The sequence below is a fragment of the Silurus meridionalis genome, chromosome 21, assembly GCF_014805685.1.
Source record: "Silurus meridionalis isolate SWU-2019-XX chromosome 21, ASM1480568v1, whole genome shotgun sequence".
In the NCBI taxonomy this organism is placed as follows: Eukaryota; Metazoa; Chordata; class Actinopteri; order Siluriformes; family Siluridae; genus Silurus; species Silurus meridionalis.
In genome coordinates, this window is record NC_060904.1 from 9,661,775 (window position 1) to 9,679,011 (window position 17,237).

General features: G+C 37.9%; 1 protein-coding gene across 3 annotated transcripts in view; it reads right to left on the minus strand.

The window, feature by feature from the left end:
- Positions 1-17,237, minus strand: part of LOC124403767 (dnaJ homolog subfamily C member 13-like) — a 97,557-nt gene that overhangs the window by 28,174 nt on the left and 52,146 nt on the right. For all 3 annotated transcript variants that reach the window (XM_046877512.1, XM_046877511.1, XM_046877510.1), the window contains exons 26-36: positions 7,888-7,950; positions 6,113-6,214; positions 5,850-5,954; positions 4,486-4,688; positions 4,170-4,254; positions 2,634-2,788; positions 2,407-2,452; positions 2,145-2,299; positions 1,856-2,057; positions 570-685; positions 340-418 (exon numbers count right to left, since the gene is read on the minus strand). In XM_046877512.1, coding sequence (XP_046733468.1) covers positions 340-418; positions 570-685; positions 1,856-2,057; positions 2,145-2,299; positions 2,407-2,452; positions 2,634-2,788; positions 4,170-4,254; positions 4,486-4,688; positions 5,850-5,954; positions 6,113-6,214; positions 7,888-7,950 — 1,311 coding nt within the window. The remainder of the gene's footprint in view (positions 1-339; positions 419-569; positions 686-1,855; positions 2,058-2,144; positions 2,300-2,406; positions 2,453-2,633; positions 2,789-4,169; positions 4,255-4,485; positions 4,689-5,849; positions 5,955-6,112; positions 6,215-7,887; positions 7,951-17,237) is intronic.

Here is a 17,237-nt window from a genome sequence, read left to right on the forward strand (position 1 = left end):
GAATCCTCGTCAATCTAAAACAGGGGTGCACACACTTTTTCAGCATGCGAGTCATAATAAAATTACCAAGTCAAAATGATCTACATGCTATAAAAATGCATAAATAAATATCAATTTTTTTATGTCATGCGATCTACCCACATTACTGGTAGAGCGCGATCAATGTTTCGGGCACCCGCAAGTAACCACTCATTTATTGCAATCCCCTATGTTATGCATATTGTGGTATATGTGTAGGAAGCATAATGTGGTATATTTGTAGGAAGAGTAATGTATGTTTTTATGTTAAAGAATCGGTTTACAACATTCCAGACCATGCACAAATAGATTTGCACCTACCCTGCCCTCTGGATTTTTGTCTGGATGGTATTTTTGAGCCAATCGGAAATATGCTTTTCTGATTTTGCTCTCCTCATGCCTGTAAACAACACACAGACAAGCCAATATCCATTATTCAACAGTTAATCAACCACTGACTTATGCAATACAATCAAAGCGCATATACAATCCACTTGTTATGGAAATTAATAAAAACAAGAAAAATTTAACGGAATAAAGAGACAACTTACTGGCCCTGTCCTGTGGGAAGGTTCAGCACTTCATAGGCTTCATCCACCGACATGGAAGGAGGTTTTTTCTCCACCTCCTTTTTCCAGGCTTCCAAAGTGTCCTTTAATAGCTTTACCTGTGTATGCATACAAAAACACTTTATATTAATATATTACATTAGATACAAAATAATCAAGATGAACAATTATTACGGTTACCGGTAGCAATTATTTGATTATTATTAAAATGGTCATGCAGTAGAACAAATGATAAAGTTAGCTAGCCAACAATCCAAGTAAATATGTATCTTTGTTCCCGATCCAGTTAATGTAGATATAATTGAATGTATAGAGACAAAGAAGGAAGTCCACTACTAACACTTTGAAACGTACTATACAATTCTTAGAAAATGCACCACATTATTTTTGCATCTTTGACAACAAGTGAGCTAACTGCTGGGCAATATTTTGGCTATGAATTGTATTTGCATATCAGGAAAAAAATACTCAGGTCTGGCTAGAGTTTCCTCATAATGTTTTAATGGCCAAGTAGCTGAGTATGTTCCCAGTACATCCATATACCTCCATGGTTCCTGATTCTTATTTTTGACAATGATTTGCTAATGAATTGTCAACCACTGTATAGTATGTTGACTATTTTTACAACTAATGAAGACATCTTGACTCCAGAATTTTAGCCCATAATTTAATTAACGCATGTATAATATAAATTTGCTCATCTCTTCCCCATGTAAGTGATGGACACGCACTCTACCAGCCACAAGACGTAAAAGAAAATGCTATTTTATCAGACCTGGCCACCTTTTCCAATGCTCCATAGTCCAGGTCTGATGTTCAAATGCTCACTGTAGTTGCTTTTGGTGGTAGACTTGGGTCAACACTCTAAACAGTCGGCTTCTACACAATCCCACACGCAGCACGATGCAATGCATTGTGAATTCTGACACCCTTCTATCATAACCAGCATCAACCTTTGGTATGTACTAAACACTGCATACTTGGAGCACCCAAAACTCCTTCTGTTTTAGAGATGTTCATCACAATTTGACAAAGTCACTCAAATCTTAATGTTCACACAATTACAGGTGGCACTATAATCTGTACAATCAATATTATTTACAGCACCTTTGGTGTTATAATATGACTGATATTGCAAGTGCAATATTACATTGCAAATATGCAGTATGTCATATCTATATCAAATAGTATGTGTAGAAGTATACTATACTGAAAGGACCTGAAAAGTAAAACTAAAAGTTGTTTTATGGCATTGTGGTTTGGCTTACCGGGTCCCGTATAGGCCAGTCAGGGAAGCGGTTGGAGTCACAGAGGTGACGGAGGTAGTAGATGTTGCAAAACAGCTCATATTCCAGCTGAGGAAAGCTAATTAGAGGAATGGGGCAGTACTGATACAGAGCACGAGTATTGCTCTGGAGCCGAGGTGTGAAATCAGCCAGGTGGGCAGCAATCTTCTCAATCATCATACGCCTGCACGTGCACACAGAAACATACACCAAGACTAAGAACACTGATATTTTAATTTTTCAGATAAACAACTGGTCTGTAATGATTTACCTCATCTCACTGCTCCATATTGCTTCAGGAGTGTCAAACTCTCCTAGGAAGATCTCTGAGAAGTGTTCAGCCTCATAATTCTCTAGGTAACACACCATTGCCTCAGGTAACACTGGTCCCAACACACTCCTCAGCACAATGTCCTGACCCTTAGCCTTTCACATAAAAATACACAACAAATGTTAACTCTGTATCCTTATATTTAAGATCTAACCTGTGTGTTAATGTTACTATACTACTACCATCTGCTCCAACGAATTACCTCTTCTGATTTGAAGGCTTGCTTCAAGTGAGTGTACTTAAGGAAACTAGAGGAAACAAAATTTTAAATATTAATCAGGAGGTCTGTCAAAAGCTTGCTGTACTTGCTGTAGCATACAACACACATACATATTTTAGGATCCAGGCTTCAGGTTAAATATAGGTATAAATTTAATATTTTATTTTCACATATAAGTCTGTTTTAGGCTGTGTATGTCTGTGCAATACCGTGCCACCGGAAGCACATTAGAGCCTGTGTACATCATGATGAAAAAGAATACACCAGTAAGGTAGAGACGTGGCAGGTTGGGGTTGTCCTGCATCACCATGTATAACAAGATGGCCACCTTCTCTACCAGTATGGGGTCAAAAGTCAGCAGCAACTATACACACAAAACAGTCATCAAAGTTAGAAGAAAATTTGCACCATGGACACTGGAAAATATATTCTTGTTATTTTATTGCAAGAAAAAAAATCCTGACTTAGATTTCAGACCAGAAAACACTGTTAATATGACAAAGCCATTGAATTCCCAAAATTTTATAGTGTTGATAAAATTTTGATAGCAGACTTCTTACATTATGCTTTAATTCGATGTTTATGTGCTTATTTAAATAAAATACTGCTTCAATTTCAGGAAATTACATGGTGGCAAGGACAGTTTTATGCAAATGTTTGGCCACCCCTGATGATTATCATATTTTCAATTTATATTCTGCAGGGTTTTCGAAGCAGCAGCTTCATTTTGGATATAATTAATACCTTATGGAAACAGTAACACACCACTTTTGAAATAACATTTATTCAATCAACGTAAACAATGCAATGTGAATCACAACAAAAACGGACTGATGCAAAAATGTGGGAACCGAAACTGATTTATCACATCAATATCCAATTTTTTGCTAAAATAACAGCGTGTAGTTATAGCCTTTGCCTTATAGCCACTGATAAGGCCCTGATCTCTGGCTGCATTTTTCTTTTAAAATGTTTCCAGTTCAGTCAGGTTCGATGGCTGCCGAGCATGGACACATTTCTTCAAATCAGTCCATACTTACAATTATGTTTAAGTCTGTGGACTAGGAATTCCTTTGCAGATTAGGAACAATGCTTCAGATCATTGTCCTGCTGAAACAACCAACCCTGTCATAACTTCAACCTCTCTAATGATCCCTGAAAATTGTTTTTAAGAATCTGCTGATTTCATGAATGGTTGCACCTGTGTTTGCAGTGTAAACTTAATTGAGCCAATTAAATCTATTGTGTATTGCAGTCAAATAGTATAAAGTTGGTACAGGTATTTAACTTAGCTCAACTGAAAATGTGCCCAAACTTTTGCAGCCAATTTTTAAAAAAATGACACATTCTTCTTCAACATTACTGCTACACTAAGAATTTTTGTAATTTTTTTCTGAAATAGAATGACATATCACAATGACCTTTTCTTATAAATAAGAGCAAATTATTATGCAGTCTCAAATGGGTGCCCAAACCTTTGCATACAAATGTATGGCCTGTAATTTGTTAATAATGAATTAAACTAATTTTAAATAAATACAAATAATTAAACATTGTAATAATCAGCAAATTGTTGTGGTATAAGAGGAAATAAATATACTGTTTGGAAAATAATAAACTTTAGGGTGGTAACAGTAACTTAGCTGATTATTCTGCATTATTCTGTTAATTATTTTTCCCTCTAACAGCATGTCCCATTATGTTTTAATGGTTAAGTTTAGTCCATGTTAAAATAAAATGAGTACCTGAACAATATGGGGCAGGCAAGTGTTGTCACTAATAAGCCTCTTCACTTTGGGTAAAGGTCTAATAATGGCATTGTCCTGATCTCTGTAGAGACAGACAGACGGACACACACACAGAGAGACACACACACACAAAGTATATAGGTAAAGTCAGTGTTTTCATTGATCCAAATGAACTAAGCAGAAGCCTAACCTTATCACTAGATAGATTTAAACTAAACCATAAATACAACAGCCAATAAGTATTATAGCAGGGCTATGAAGATTTTTAAAAAGTTAAGACATATACATAGCTGTATGTATGTGTGTGTTGCACCTGCTAGGGAAGTAAGAGCACATGGTGATGAGCATATTAAGGATCAGTGTGGCTAAGTCTGTTTCATTCATCACAGCCTGCCCAGTCGCCAGTGTGCACCACTTCAGCTGTGGAATGGCCTGGAGAGGGCGCCAACCATCCATGCCCTGTGCCCAGCACCGGGTTTTTGCAGTCAAAGTGCCTGAATTCCAAAACTCCTGCATCTGTGTAAACAATCAAGTAGTACATGCAAACATCACTGAAAAATTCTTCACAGCGTCATCTTAACAATACAACTACATCTGACCTATAGTGCCTTTAAGGCTACGGAAAAGTTATTTAAAATTGCTGAATTACAAATGGTACACTGGAAATCCTTTTAGGAAATATTATTGTGGAAAAAATAAAAACAAATATCTTGCTTGCATAAATATTCAGCACCTATAATGTGCAATGTCCCAGGTTACACAGATGAAAGTTACTGTGCATCATTTAACATTGCCATCACGTTTTCTAGATAAAAACTATTATGGAAAAAGATCAAAGATCACTGAACAAAGATCATTTAACAGAAGTTAGATATAAAGAAATAAAAAATGAAAAGGATACAAAAGCACAGCTAGATCAATAATCAAAAAATGCAAAAATACACCTCCCAGTCACTGTCAAGAAAAGGCCTTCAGTCAAAACTCAAAAGAGAGAAGCCACCAACAACCACTTTGAACGAGCTAGAGTTCAGTGGTTAGGAGCAGAATAGTGATATACTATTTACCAATGATTTAATCATATCAAGAGCACTGCATAAGCAAGTGACCTAGCTGTGATGTACGAGGTTTTGTGGTCAAATTACGTAAAAACAGATCTTCTGGTCACAAATGAAAGTGGTATATGTGGAGCAAACCTAACATTCCCCACACCACAGGACACACCATCTGCCACCACCACACCCAGTATTTTAGGCATTACGATACAAGAAATACTGCAGTTTTTATGTTTAAAAAAAATATATATATAAATAAAAAATTGAACTGACCAAGCTTGCAAGATTAAGGTAAATAGTTTAGGTTAAAGCAACTAAACTGCCTTCAAGAGATTATTGGAGCACACAATGCCATACAGACTTGCAAATAGTTTCCTTCCACAGGAGACCGCTGCACTACAAATAACACTATACATTTTAGACAGTGATAGTCCTTATTAGGCTTGTGTTTACTTTTGTTAATCTGTTTGTGTAATGTAACAGTGAAAGAGCTCTAGACAGGTAATATGTGTAGTACGTGTCCATGCAGTAAATTTACCTGAATGTATGAAAATATATTAAAAAGCTTGAACACATACCGTACCCACATTTAGTTATGTGCCAGTGTTATATAAAACCAGCTTACCTCCTCAAAACTAAAAGGTCCTCTCCTTTCCTTATCAGCATTCCCAAAGTACCATTCCTTTTCACTCTCTCGCTTCGTGTCTGGAGCTGCTTCCAATACGTTACTCTAACACACATGAGCACAAACACACACACACATTTTTGAAATATATATGTTACATGGGGAAAAATCTGTAGCAGTATTACTCTGACAACAGAGAAGTAATACAAGCTTTAATATGAATCCAATGAATGAAGTCGTGTAACAGAGTCAAATTCACACACCTGTAGTGGTACAGTTGCTCTGCTGGTATGGAGGTGAGCTAAGGTTAGCAAGTCTACAAGAATGCGCACACCATTTGAGTCCATTATGTCCTTGACATTTTTCTGCATTAAAGAAAAAAGAAAAGTAAAAAGCAAAGTAATAAAACAAAATTAAAAAAATAGTAAAATTATTTAATAATAATAACAATAAATAGAAGCAGATAAAATGGGTATCACAACTACTATAATAATTTTTCAATTTACAATTAATATTGATTAATTATTGTCAGATTATTTTTATATTAAGACTAATTTGCAAATTTAAAAGTAATTAAATAAAAAGTATGTGTATATATATATATATATATATATATATATATATATATATATATATATATATATATACACACACATATATATATATATATATATATATATATATATATATATATATATATATATATATATATATATATATATATATATTTACACACAGTGAGGAAAATAAGTATTTGAACACCCTGCATTTTAAATGCAGATTAACAGGTCTTTGAGGGTCAGAATTCTAGCTGATAGACAGGTGTTCAAATAATTATTTGCAGCTGTATCATACAAATAAAAAGTTAAAAAATCATACACTGTGATTTCTGGATTTCTTTTGTTTTTTTTTAGATTATGTCTCTCACAGTGGACATGCACCTACGATGACAATTTCAGACCCCTCCATGATTTCTAAGTGGGAGAACTTGCAAAATAGCAAGGTGTTCAAATACTTATTTTTCTCACTGTATATAGGCAAGCAAAGAGATAGCTATGTTTGGTGAGCAGAACAGCATTTCATAACATATAACAAGAACAAAAACAAGAATCAGAATTTATGATTGATTCAAGCTCAAAAAACAAAACAGCTGAAGACTGGCCCATTATAGCCTTATATACCTTGCATTAAATAATTAAATTGGAACACAATGTAGTTCTTTGTTGCCACCCAACTAACTCAAGGTTTAATGTTTTATGCATCCTGAGACTTAAACATACAAGGTGAAAATGGAAAAATAAAATTGCATATGTAATTTATTATTATTTTTTTTTTGTATATAGTCTTGTCGCTAACTAATTTAAATTTGTATTATACAACTGAAAGAAAAGTTTATGTAGGTTATGTTCTTCCTCCAAACATCCATCACAAAAACACCATATCAATGGGAAACAAAAAACTAGGCCACTGCAACACCATAAATCTATGTACAGGTAGTCCCTGACTTATGATGGAGATGCGTTCTGATGACCTCATAGTAACTTTAAAATAACACAAGTCGAGACATGGCCTAGCCTACCCAGGAATCTTAAAGAATGGTGATTATTATTGGGTAATGTACTGTTATTTGTTAATAATTTAACAATTATGGCACAAAACTGTCTTCCACAACCTCTCCTAAACAGCAGAATTTTGCTGTTTCTCACCAATTTTAAGCCCCCTACACGGCTGTTTTTGTGTCAGTTAATGTGTCAGTTTTTCAACCTAAATATGAAATCGACAAGCATTTAGCAGCTGTTAATTATAATTGGTTAATCATACACCTGATCTTTAGCTTTCAAAATCTCTGACTTTGTGCAAGTGTACACAGTGTAAGAACTGAAAGCTAAAATGTGGTTACACCAATCATTCATATATATATATATATATATATATATATATATATATATATATATATATATATATATATATATATATATATATATAAAAAGAAAAAGAAAGAGAGAGCAAGAGCGAGAGAGAGAACTGCAGAACTAACCTTGTTCAGAATCAGCTTGTTGAGGAACAGTATAAGCCTGTCTCTCTCTAATTTATCAGTACACTGCAAAAAAAGAAAGGCAAAAAATAAATAAATTTAAATGGCTTTAATAAAAAAAAGGCAAATACAACAAATACTACAAAAAACTTAAACTTGTACTTTAGTTGTACTTTAACTTTAGTTTACTCCAATAATAATTAATTTCTCCAAGTTTCACTTAAAGTATTTATATAGATAGACGAAACAAAGAAAGGTAAAGTGCACAATAAAAACAAAGATAATGTAAACGGTACATTTAAAACAAAGAATTAAAAAAAGTATGCTAAGAACTATGAAAATGTAGACTGTCTAATAAACAAATAGACTTGTATATTAAAACAAAACAAACAAACAAAAAGCGTTTATGTCAACTGTGAAAAGGTAATGTATGATGTCTAAAAGACATGGTGAAGCAAAAATGCAAGCAGTATTCCCAAAAACTGTGAGGAAGTACCAGATACCAAGTTTATTAATGCCCCTTATCAGCCCAAATCAGACTGAACAAAAGACCCTCCTCAAAAACATATACAGTGGGGCAAAAAAGTATTTAGTCAGCCACCAATTGTGCAAGTTCTGTGCCTGTAATTTTCATCATAGGTACACTTCAACTATGAGAGACAAAATAAGAAAAAGAAAAAAAAAATCCAGAAAATCCTTTAAAAGTATTGAAAAGTATGTGTCACCTACAAAAAAAAAAGCAAGATTTTTGGCTCCCACAGACCTGTAACTTCTTCTTTAAGAGGCTCCTCTGTCCTCCACTTGTTACCTGTATTAATGGCACCTGTTTGAACTCGTTATTAGTATAAAAGACGCCTGTCCACAACCTCAAACTGTCAGACTTCAAACTCCACTATGGCCAAGACCAAAGAGCTGTCAAAGGACACCAGAAACAAAATTGTAGAGATGCACTAGGCTGGGAAGACTACACCTGCAATAGGTAAGCAGGTTGGTGTGAAGAAATCAACTGTGGGAGCAATTATTAGAAAATGGAAGACATACAAGACCACTGATAATCTCCCTCGATCTGGGGCTCCAAGTAAGATCTTACCCCGTGGGGTCAAAATGATCACAAGAATGGTGAGCAAAAATCCCAGAACCACACGGAGGGACCTAGTGAATGACCTGCAGAGAGCTGGGACCAAAGTAACAAAGGCTACCATCAGTAACACACTACGCCACCAGGGACTCAAATCCTGCAGTGCCAGACATGTCCCCCTGCTTATGACAGTACATGTCTGAAGCTATAGAGCATTTGGATGATCCAGAAGAGGATTGGGAGAATGTCATATGGTCAGATGAAACCAAAATAGAACTTCTTGGTAAAAACTCCAACTTGTCTTGTTTGAAGGAGAAAGAATGCTGAGTTGCATTCAAAGAACACCATACCTACTGTGAAGCATGGGGGTGGAAACATCATGCTTTGGGGCTGTTTTTCTGCAAAGGGACCAGGACAAAGGGACTGATCCGTGTAAAGGAAAGAATAAATGGGGCCATGTATCGTGAGATTTTTAGTGAAAACCATTGAAAATGAAATGTGGCTGGGTCTTTCAGCATGGCAATGATCCCAAACACACCGCCTGGGCAACGAAGGAGTGGCTTCGTAAGGTGAGGACTCGTTCGAGTTGCAAACGGTTGGAGTTAGAGATGGAGGCTTTGAAGAAACAGATTCTCGAGCTGCATGCAAAGCGGAAAGCGGCGCTGGAAACATCTTGGGTGGCCCTTCACTCGTCCCAGGTAAATTCTCGGGTTGAACCTAATGCTCCAAGCACCTCAACTCGTGTCTCCCTGCCCAGGACCAGCGCACCTACAACATGGCCCGCCCAGGTATCATTCACTCCGTCACCGGTGCACCATGGACCCTGGATGCTGCTGCAGCTGAAGACGTGAGCCAAGCCCCGGGTGAGGATGCCTCCCCCGCCACCACCACCGGCCTTTGAGATCTCGACCGAGAACTGCTCCGCGAGACGGAATGCGATACTGTGATTCTTGGAGATTCCATCAGCCAGCATGTCCGTGCTACCGGAGCCGAAGGTAAGGTGCATACTCGCTGTTTTCCTAGTGAATGAATGGTTAAAGTCATGGTGTTGAGACCAAAAACTTCTCTTTGTTAATAACTGGATTTTTTTCTGGGAGCGTCCGAGGTTCTTCCGCCCTGATGGCCTGCACTCCAGCAGAGTTGGAGCAGTAATCCTATCAGATAACATCTCTAGGATGCTTCACACCATCTGATTGGTAAGACATCATGTAATTTACGACTATGAGAAAATTTATACAACAAACCAAATAGTTACAAGTGAGCACACAGCCCAGCTTATAGAAACCGTATATTTTCCTTGTGTAGTAAAACCAAGAATTACAGAATTAGATCACTTGCACCCAAAGCACTCATTGTAAATGAGATGATCACAGATAATAATCTTGATGCACTCTGTCTCACTGAGACCTGGATTAAACCAGATGATTATATGGGTCTAAACGAGTCGACACAGTCAGGATATGTTTATAAGCATGAGCCCCGTCAGACTAGTCATGGGGGTGGTGTAGCAACCATTTATAGTGCCTCTCCTAATGTTAGTCAGAGATTAGGATTCAGGTTTAAATCATTTGAAGTGCTCATTCTTAAAAGTTGTACTTTCAGACATACACAGAAAACCCCTACTGTCTCTCGCTCTGGCCACCCTGTACAGACCCCCAGGGCCCTACGCTGATTTTCTTCAAGAGTTTGCTCGTTTTTTTTCAGACCTCTTGATCAATTTTGATAAAGTGCTGCTTGTAGGAGATTTTAATATTCATGTAGATGATGCAAACAATGCCCTAGGATTATCCTTTGTGGACTTATTAAACTCTTTTGGGGCTAAACAAAACATCACCAGACCAACTCATCGTTTTAACCACACACTAGACTTAATATCCCATGGAGCAGACGTCACTGATATAGATATTTAACCTCAGAGTGATGACATCACAGACCATTACACTATCAGTAGAGCAGATTAGCCGTGTTTCACCACGTTATCTATTGTTCTGACCACTAAGAGCGATTCATAAATAACCTGCCAGATTTATCTCAATTTCTCACTAAACCCATAACTACTAATAATCTTGATGGAATGACTAACAACATAGACCTTATCCTTACTAGCACATTAGACACCGTTGCCCCCATCCGGTTAAAAAAAGGTTAGAGAAAAAACACCTGCACCTTGGTACAACAGTCATACGCATGCCCTCAATAGAATAGCCCGTAATCTGTAGAGAAAATAGAGGAAAACTAAATTGGAGGTATTTAGAATTGCGTATAAAGACAATATGCTCAGCTACAGACAGGCGAAAAAACTGCTAGAGCTGAACACCTGAGCAAACTCATAGAAAACAACAAAAACAATCCCAGGTTCCTTTTCAGTACAGTAGCTAAATTAACTACAAATCAGGGATCTAAAAATTGTGTTCCATCACAGTTAAGTAGTAAGGACTTTATGAATTTCTTCACTGAAAAAATGTATAGTATTAGAAAAACAATTGTGGCAGTCCAACCTCTGAGATCATCTCCTGATACAATCTCACCTAAAACTCCACAACTACACTGCTTTACATGTAAAGGACAGAAAGAGCTGTATAATGTTATTACTGAAGCTTAATCAACAACATGTTAGTTAGATCCCATTCCAACTAATCTATTAAAGGAAGTGTTATATACAGCTGGTGAGCCTCTTCCAAATATTATTAACTCCTCACTATCTTTAGGTCATGTCCCTAAATCCCTCAAGTTAGCAGTTATTAAGCCCCTCATTTAGAAGCCTAATTCAGATCCAAACACGCTATTAAAATATACACCCATCTCAAATCTCCCATTTATGTCTAAGATTTCAGAAAAGATTGTCGCTGCCCAGTTATGTTCCTACTTACAGGAGACAATATCTTTGAAGAGTTTCAGTCAGGTTTTAGGCCCCATCATCGCACAGAAACTGCTCTAGTTAAAATCAATAATTACCTCTTTTTAGCCTCAGGCCAAGGCTTTATATCGCTGTTATTTTTACTAGATCTTAGTGCTGCATTCGACACTATAGACCATGATCTCCTCCTAGATCGCGGCATTCAGGGACAGGCATTAAGTTGGTTTAAATCTTACCTGTCCGATCGTTACCATTTCGTAGACTTAAATGAAAATCTATCCAGGCTAAAGCTATCCGAGCTAATTGAGCTCGGATAACTGAGTGTGTTAAAGAAATAAGAGATTGGATGACCCATAACTTTCTACTATTAAATTCTGATAAGCCAGAGATTTTGCTCATCGGCCCAAAAACCAGTATACAGCATCTCAACCTGCATTTAGACGGATGTTCTGTAACTACTAGTTCAACGGTAAAAGACCTGGGAGTTATTTTAGACAGCAAATTGTCTTTCAAAAATCATATCAACCAAGTCACAAAAACAGCCTTCTTTCACCTTAGAAATATTTCTAAGCTAAGAAACATTATCTATATCTGATACAGAGAAGCTCGTCCAGACTTCCAGAATAGACTATTGTAATGCATTACTAGGTGGATGTCCTGCATCATTAATAAACAAGCTTCAGTTAGTTCAGAATGCGGCAACCAGAGTTCTCACAAGATCAAGTAAATATGATCATATAACCCCAATCTTATCGTCCCTGCACTGGCTTCCTGTTAAGTTTCGAATAGACTACAAACTACTGCTTCTTACTTATAAAGCCCTAAATGGTTTGGCTCCCATGTATCTATCCAGTCTTTTAACACGCTACAATCCGTCATGCTCCCTGAGATCTCAAAACTCTGGACTTCTAGTAGTTCCTAGAATGGCAAAGTCCACTAAAGGCGGTAGAGCATTCTCACATTTAGCTCCTAAACTTTGGAATAGTCTTCCTGACAGTGTTCGTGGCTCAGACACACTCTCCCAGTTTAAGTGCAGATTAAAAACGTATCTTTTTTAGCAAAGCCTACACTTAACACTTCTCACATCATAACCTTGTGCTCCAGAAAATTTGATCACATGCACATTATCAACTTGTGCTGTTAAGATCATGAACAGCAGCTATGCTAATTTCTCTCCACTGCTTCTCTTTCTCTCCCCTTCCTGAAGCATCCTGAGGTTTGGCCAGCTCCAGTCACGTCCCACCTCATAAAGTTAATGGAGCCCCTACCATCTAGGGACGTACCAGTGCCAATTGGATCCCACTACATGTGCAGAGTTTTGACATTGGACCTACTGGAGTGTTTAAAGGCTCTGGCATGGAGAAGCTAGTGCTGGATCTGTGATAATTACAAATGTTGAGCTCAGTAGCTCCTAGTTTTATAACCATAAAGACTGTATAAGACTGTAGAAAGAACATTACTTATAATCTTATACTCCACTACTCATGTTAGTTCTCACTCTCCAGTGTTCTGTATTGTTGAAAATTTATGATCAAACTCTTGATGTCACCCAAATGAGAATGGGTTCCAATTTTGAGTCTGGTTCCTCTCAAGGTTTCTTCCTCATAACATCTAAGGGAGTTTTTCCTTGTCACAGTTGCCACGGCTGCTTATCAGGGATAAATGCACACCATTCACCTTGACTGTTGATTTTTGTAATGCTGCTTTGAGATAATGTCTGTTGTGAAAAGCGCTATAGAAATAAACTTGACTTGAATATAAAATGTGCACAAGAATACAGTGAGGAAAATAGGTATTTGAACACCCTGCTATTTTGCAAGTTCTCCCACCTAGAAATCATGGAGGGATCTGAAATTGTCATCGTAGGTGCATGTGCACTGTGAGAGACATAATCAAAAAAAAAAAATCCAGAAATCACAATATATGATTTTTAAACTACAGTGGAACCTCGGGTTACGAGCGCCCCTGGATACGTAAAATTCAGGTTAAGAGTCGCAATTCATAAAAAATGTTGCCTCTAGTTACGAGAATTTTTTTAGGATACGAGCGTTGCGCACGGAAAAATCGCAGGCAGGTTAGTTTTTTTACGTATCGCCACGTGCTCTCGCTGCGCTCTCGTGCAGCACATACACATCCGCTCGTCACTCTAACAGTGTGGAATTACTGAACTTTAAATACTGTACGTATTCGTAATTTGTATCGGGATACAAGCTTTTCAGGTTAAGAGTAAAGTGATGGAACCAATTAAACTCGTAACCCGAGGTTCCACTGTATTTATTTGTATGATACAGCTGCAAATAAGTATTTGAACACCTGTATATTAGCTAGAATTCTGACCCTCAAATACCTGTTAGTCTGCCTTTAAAATGTCCACCTCCACTACATTTATTATCCAAAATTAGATGCACCTGTTTGAGGTCGTTAGCTGCATAAAGACACCTGTCCACCCCATACAATCAGTAAGAATCCTACTACTAACAGGGCCAAGACCAAAGAGCTGTCCAAAGACACTAGAGACAAAATTGTACACCTCCACAAGGCTGGAAAGGGCTACGGGGAAATTGCCAAGCAGCTTGGTGAAAAAAGGTCCACTGTTGGAGCAATCATTAGAAAATGGAAGAAGCTAAACATGACTGTCAATCTCCCTCGGACTGGGGCTCCATGCAAGATCTTACCTTGTGGGGTCTCAATGATCCTAAGGAAGGTGAGAAATCAGCCCAGAACTACAAGGGAGGAGCTGGTCAATGACCTGAAAAGAGCTGGGACCACCGTTTCCAAGTTTACTGTTGGTAATACACTAAGACGTCATGGTTTGAAATCATACATGGCATGGAAAGTTCCCCTGCTTAAACCAGCACATGTCCAGGCACGGTTTAAGTTTGCCAAATGACCATTTGGATGATCCTGAGGAGTCATGTAAGATAGTCATGTGGTCAGATGAGACCAAAATAGAACTTCTGGGTCATAATTCCACTAAACGTGTTTGGAGGAAGAAGAATGATGAGTACCATCCCAAGAACACCATCCCTACTGTGAAGCATGGGGGTGGTAACATCATGCTTTGGGGGTGTTTTTCTGCAAATGAGACAGGGCGACTGCACTGTATTAAGGAGAGGATGACCGGGGCCATGTATTGCGAGATTTTGGGGAACAACCGCCTTCCCTCAGTTAGAGCAATGAAGATGGGTCGAGGCTGGGTCTTCCAACATGACAATGACCCGAAGCACACAGCCAGGATAACCAAGGAGTGGCTCTGTAAGAAGCATATCAAGGTTCTGGCATGGCCTAGCCAGTCTCCAGACCTAAACTTAATAGAGAATCTTTGTAGGGAGCTCAAACTTCGTGTTTCTCAGTGACAGGCCAGAAACCTGACTGATCTAGAGAAGATCTGTTTGGAGGAGTGGGCCAAAATCCCTCCTGCAGTGTGTGCAAACCTGGTGAAAAACTACAGGAAACGTTTGACCTCTGTAATTGCAAACAAAGTCTACTGTACCAAATATTAACATTGACTTTCTCAGGTGTTCAAATACTTGTTTTTTTGTCTTTTGTCCTGTCTTGTGTTGTGTTGTCTGTCTGCACTGTCTGTCTGTACTGTTTGCACCAGGTTGCACTCGATGCACTTTATGTTTGTGTTGTAGCTCTATGCTGTTGTTGTTTAGTGTAGCACCAGGGTTCCGGAGGAACGTTGTTTCGTTTTTACTGTGTACTGTGTACCACTGTGTATAGTAAAAATGACAATAAAAGCCTCTTGACTTGACTTATTTGCAGCTGTATCATACAAATAAATACAGTGGAACCCACTTATCTCGACCTTGGTTAACTCGACAACCCTATTAAGTCGACGTTTTTAAAGTGGAACCGCCAAATTCTCGCTTTGTCTAAGCATTTTTATCGGTTATGTCGACTTTTTTTATGTCGCCAAACCCTAATATCTCGAGCACAAGGGGGGAAAAATTTGCCATTTAACGTCAGTTATCTCGATCTGCACTGTGCAGCCACAGAAGAACTCGCAAAAGTGTCGGAAAAATCAAACCTTACAGATGCTACAGGTGTTGTATTGTATACTGGTGAATCTCTGCTGTTAGTTAGTGCACATATGCCTTTTGTTGTTAAATGTTATGCGATAAACAGGAGGCGAAAGCCGTGCTTGGTAGGGGCTCGGCGTGGAACGTGGGGTGGGATGCAAAAGCATAGAATGAACAACAGCAGGATCGGGGGAATCCGCGATGCGCTTTGGGAAGAAAAGCGCAACCGTTGAGAGAGTGCCGGTGGGAAGGCAAGTACTGGAACACGCATGTGCGATAACAACGACCGCCGTGAACCAACATATACCAACAATAACAAACAGTGAGAGTGTGGAAGTTTAAATAGGAGCTAGTGATGATGCTAAACGAGCACCATATTTGCGCGATTGAAGCCGGGAGCTTCAGAGAAAGCGGCCGAGAAAGCACCTGACACGCTGAAGGGGGCATGGCAGGTGGATTCCTGACAGTTAACAAACATGTACTGTATGTATTTTTATAGCATGCCTTCATCAAACAAATCGTGGCAACGCTGTTGTGTAAAAAACTCTCCAAAAACACGTGCATGTACATTCTCATTTATTAACGCACATCATGTACATAAAGAAATTTCAACACGTTAATATATTGCCGCCATTTTGATTTTCGTTTATCTCGATCATCGTTTATCTCGATGCTTTTTGGCAACCCCCTAAAACATCGACATAACCGGGTTCCACTGTAGTTTAAAAATCATACATTGTGATTTCTGGATTTTTTTTATTTTTATATTATGTCTCTCACAGTGGACATGCACCTACGATGACAATTTCAGACCCCTCCATGATTTCTAAGTGGGAGAACTTGCAAAATAGCAGGGTGTTCAAATACGTATTTTCCTCACTGTATGTAAACTGTGCACTTAAAACCAATGAAATGCAAATTGTACACTAAACAGAAAGGGAACGTCAAATATTATTACACTTTGCAGGACTTTTACACAGCTAGTCCACAATTGTAGAGCAAATTAAAGGTGACAGGGGAATGTGGAGTTGAAAATGGCAGATAGTTTGGAAACTGTGCATTTTCTTCGCTTTTTGTAATGTAACAGGCCTTGCTACAACTATACGATTAAGGCCTGTTACATTCTTTATAAAAGTGCATTTACTGGCATTTTTGCCTACAGTTTGTGTGTAAAATGTTCTATTTGAAGCATTAGTAAAAACATTGCTAATAAAGGTTCTTTAAACAAACATTTGGCACATAAAAATTCAAGAAATGTAAACTATACACGAAAACTGTAAACTTACACAAAAGGGATTGATGTACACTGGAAACAATTAAATAGCAACAATAAAAAACATTATGCTAATTGTACACTAAACCTATATACTAAAAGAAATGCAAACTGTGCACA